General features: G+C 36.2%; 1 protein-coding gene across 4 annotated transcripts in view; it reads left to right on the top strand.

Annotated features, from left to right (window-relative positions):
• Positions 1-5,000, top strand: part of LOC135206226 (tyrosine-protein phosphatase 99A-like) — a 605,334-nt gene that overhangs the window by 528,233 nt on the left and 72,101 nt on the right. For all 4 annotated transcript variants that reach the window (XM_064237584.1, XM_064237585.1, XM_064237583.1 and 1 more), the window contains one exon: positions 4,627-4,907. In XM_064237584.1, coding sequence (XP_064093654.1) covers positions 4,627-4,907 — 281 coding nt within the window. The remainder of the gene's footprint in view (positions 1-4,626; positions 4,908-5,000) is intronic.

Here is a 5,000-nt window from a genome sequence, read left to right as displayed (position 1 = left end):
TAAGCCCTTGTGCATTTGAGGGATCAGTGTTGGACGCAAGTAATTTCTCTCTCTCTCTCTCTCTCTCTCTCTCTCTCTCTCTCTCTCTCTCTCGGATAAACTTGTCTTTTGTGATCCCTTCCTTATTTCGTATGGTGTTAGTCTCCCTGAGGATATCGTGCAATTCGAAATTCAAAAGTTAAAGCAAAGACGCAATACAATACTATCCTAAGACGGTTCTTTCATTTCAATAATTTACTTACACTCCTATCTGTTTATTAATTTGTTACCTTCTTGTTATTTCTTAATAAGTAAAATATCTTCTTTCTGCATTTCACGTTACCTCCTCTTACTTCTTTTAAGGAACGCCATATTCTTTGGAAGCTTGAATTTCAAGTCAGTGGACCCTGTGGGCTTGTTCCATATGAATAGGGTTCGTCTTCTGAATAATAATAATAATAATAATAATTAGTGTTGGGCCACTGCACTGAAGTCTTATTAATGTGTTCTGCCACTTGCTCTATCAACTTGATTAACTTTCCTTCAGTTTCTGTCGTTTGGCCTTATTCAATTTCCATCTCGTGAGTTATTAAAAAGGTCGAGATTTTACGAATTCTTGAACATCATATACTTTGGTATCTAGAATATATGGTCGATGGTGGCTTTCCATATGAATAGGTTTCATCTTCTGGGTAATAATAGTAATAATATTTTATTATAATTGTTATTATTATTATTATTATTATTATTATTATTATTATTATTATTATTATTATTATTATTATTGAATTGAGGAACCCGTGCAACGAGGCTATGATATTATCGAGAATAAAAGTCACAGTAGTGTTAAAAATATTCAAGTAATGGGGTAGAAATCACATTTTTAACCTTGCACATATTTTTAACACTACTATGGCTTTTGATTCTCATTATTATTATTATTATTATTATTATTATTATTATTATAAAGACGGATTTACATTTCAATCGCCCTTGAAGATGGGTCGGGGATATTGTTTGTTGAGATCATGCATCAGGCGAATGAAAACCTTTGGTAAATATCTAGAGACAGATTGCTTTTGTTAAAATCTTGAAGGGGGGAAATGTGATCTCTGTTATTGAAAACAGCGTAATGGAAATCTTGCAATAGTTACTGAAACGTTTTGGAAAAGGTTTTATGAAAATTATTAAAAAATTGCTTTGGGAAATTTGATTCAAGTTTTCGTCGAAACTTTTGAGGAAAATAGATAGGAATTTATTGAAATTTGCTTAGTGTTATTAAGTGCTTGTTTCATTGTATATATATATATAGATATATATATATATATATATATATATATATATATATATATATATATATATATCTATATATACACACACACACACACACACACACACACACACACATCATGATGGGTAACTTGATCACGAAGTATATAAACTGTGATGTTATGTATAAATAAAGGTTTTTGCCACGAAGGAAAAAAATGAAAAGCGAGATAGCCAAGCACTTTCGGTCTAGTTCGACCCTTTACGCATGGCCATCTGTTGAAAATTCGTTAGGAAGGTGGGGTGTACGATATATCCCCAACCTGGCGTCCAATATAGAGGCTGAAGAGTTTGTTCATAAGGAACCCTTAGGATCTAACTTCCTCTTCATGAGTGGTAGGTGGGTTGGGTACTGGGTGGGTGGGATGGGGTGTTAGTGGGAGGATGGGTTGGGAATATATGTTTAGGATTCCCAGTGGGGATGTTGGGTGTTTTCTGTTTTGATAATCTTTTATTTTGTTTTTATTTTTTAATAGTCTTGGGTTATTTGTATTTTAAATGTCTGTCTTAAGTGTAAGTAAAAGGATAGTAACTGGTGTTCTTGAGAGAGAGAGAGAGAGAGAGTATAAAAGTCTGGCCTCCGGGGTTCGAGATGTTATTGGAAAGTGTCAAGTCTGGAGGATACTGATCCCCATGGTATCTGGCAAACAGTTACAGCCTCCGGTCACAAATTCTCTCTCTCTCTCTCTCTCTCTCTCTCTCTCTCTCTCTCTCTCTCTCTCTCTCTCTCTCTGATGACAATCTTAAGGTGACACAACGCGACTGTCGAGGGCGAAGATTGAAAACCGACTTGATATCTCTCTCTCTCTCTCTCTCTCTCTTCTCTCTCTCTCTCTCTCTCTCTCCCCGAAGACGACGTCTGTGATGTGCATCTCCTCCTTGCGATGTGAAAATGTCACCTCACGTGGGCGACAGGATACTGTTGTTCTTCTGAAGTCATAATTCTATAGACAGCACAACGTGGGAGTAATACTCGAGTCTTGTTCAATCCGCTCGGGATGTTCTTGGAATTGAGCGAGTATGTTGAAGTGCGTTGTATATTGTGTGAATGTTTTTTTTTTTTTTTTTTTTTTTTTTTTTTTTTTTTTTTTTTTTTTTTTTTTTTTTTTATTATTTTTTTTTTTTTTTTTTTTTTTGGGGAGGGGGGGAGTGATTGACAGGTGATAGTTGACTGGTTAGGTCAACGATAGGTGACCAAGGCTCTACCACTACTATACTACTATTGTATGATAGTAATAATAATACATATACTGGCTCACTTTGGAATCAATCAAATCAGACACTATAGTTCTCAATACTGCTACTGCTTCTGCTGCTACTTTTAGTACTACCACTGCAATAATAATAATAATAATAATAATAATTAACTAATAATAATAATAATAAATAATTATGGCTCATTTTGGAATTGGCCGAACTAGACACTATAGTTATTACTACTACTATTACTATAATAATAATAATAATAATAATAATAATAATAATAATAATAATAATAATAATAATAATAATGTCCTGTTGATCGGAATCATCTGGCCTTGTTTATGTGATGATAGAAAACGAGAACTCTTAGAAAACGGGAAGAGCCCGAAGTCTCCCAAGAGAGGGGATGGAGAAAGAAAGGCGCATACCGCCCTTATTCCTCTCATCATTGACTTTTCAGCGGTTTCTGCTCGAGTGCATTCTTCATTCATTATTCATTATTTATTCATTCGTCCGTCATATAGCTTCGTGGAGAGCTTCTGAAGGGCTTCGCTCTCCTTTTTGAAGTATTTGAAGTGGTATCTTGCGTCTTGTGAAATCGGTACCTGAATGTCGTGTCTTTTATTTTATTTTATTTGTTTTTTACTTTTTTCGCTGATGTTTTATTCTGTCTGATAAGAATACTTTCTTGCCATATTGATTAGCTTTACTTTGGGTCTTTTAGTTTAAGGGAATATCGTGGCATATCGTTGTGGGTATGATTGTTTTTTAATGGTATTGTGGTAATATTTTCGCTTTATTTTTCAGGCTGTAATTTTTTTTCTGTACAAAGTAAATACACACTCGCGCAGTACCCTTATCTTTGTTTAATTATTTTTCAAGTCTGTTTTCTTTTTTCATCATAGCTTGAGTTTTACAAAGTATTCTTGTTTAAAAAATTATTGGTTAAATTTCGTAATTACAAAGGAGTTCCATAAGTAGCCAAGATTAAAAGAAAAATAATGGAAGCTTATATTTTGACGCAGGTACCCTTTAGGAAGGTCACCGGATTGATTAAAAAAGATAAAATAAATAACCACCAGGCTACAGTACCTATAAAAAAAATTCCCAGGATTGGTTTAGCATGAATTCCAAAAATTAGTAACCAGGCCAATAAGGATAAGTCTAATTATTGTCAATTATTCCTAGCGAGATTCATTTTGGCTTGGTAATTTCTATAGTAGCCCACAATAGGTTAAAATCCCACGCTGAATTTGCCAAAATATATCACTCAAACAAAGGAGCAAAGCTGTTTGTTAGGCTGACTTTTACTTATAGTCAGTAGAGCGATGTTACCAAAACTAATGGAATTATGAGAAAAAAAAGTTGCTTTGAAAGTAGAAGGTAAATTAACATTACGGTGATTTTGTGTATGTGCGCGCGTGCTAACGTATATATAGTGTACTCACGGTCTAGGTCCTAGACCATGAGTGTACTATGTCCGTCCCTGACAGTTGACGATTTCTTAAGCCAACCAGTCAGTCAACTACCTGATTGGGCCAAGATGAATGATCGACCTTGAAACCGTTCCCATCAATTATGATTAAACTTTCGTTTTCTCTGTCTTACGCCTTGAGGTGATAACGTACATTCGTACGCACGAATGCAAGGTCTAGACTCTAGAGAGTATAGACCTTGCACGAATGTATCTTCCAGCTACTTTCGTTTTTCGTGTGTAGAACGACCCGTGTCATAGTCGGAGTTTATTACTCTCTCTCTCTCTCTCTCTCTCTCTCTCTCTCTCTCTCTCTCTCTCTCTCTCAGTTCAGTCCGAATGTTTTTTCTTACGCCAAGCTGCAAAATTTTATTATTGCAAAGTACAGAAACGCCTTTTTTAAATTTAATGTATATTTATATGTGTGTTTATATATATATATATATATATATATATATATATATATATATATATATATAGATAGATAGATAGATAGATAGATAGATAGATAGATAGATAGATAGATAGATAGATAGATATCCTGGCAGGTTACGGACTTGCCGTAAGTAACCTCTTGTCCAAGTTGGAAAGACGGAAACAACACATTATTAATGCTTGTTTTTCCTTTCTCTTCCTCGCAGCCCCCAACACCCGCTACAAGATCTGGACGAAAGCCTACACCCAGCGGCACGAGGGCAAGTCCTCCGCGCCCGTCAACGTCGACACAGACTTCTCCGCCCCTGGGGCGCCCGTCATCTCCAACCTGACGTGCCAACCCGATGCCACCCTCTACCTGCAGTGGCTGAGGCCTGCGGTCCTCTACGGCACCGTCGACCTCTACTACATCTACTACAGGCCTGAAGATTCCTTCGAGTTCGAAGAGATTGCTGTCAATTCCGTCAACAACCGTCTGGAGCATAACGTGAGTCTTCTTTCGTTTTTTGGACGGGGATGGTAGGCGCCGTCAGTGCCCCTCATGTGGTACACTGTAGGCATTACTTCCGAAGGTTTCTTT

This window comes from Macrobrachium nipponense, chromosome 29, assembly GCF_015104395.2.
Source record: "Macrobrachium nipponense isolate FS-2020 chromosome 29, ASM1510439v2, whole genome shotgun sequence".
Lineage (NCBI taxonomy): Eukaryota > Metazoa > Arthropoda > Malacostraca > Decapoda > Palaemonidae > Macrobrachium > Macrobrachium nipponense.
The sequence above is the reverse complement of the archived record's forward strand: the minus strand, read 5'-3'. Positions and strand labels throughout refer to the sequence as shown.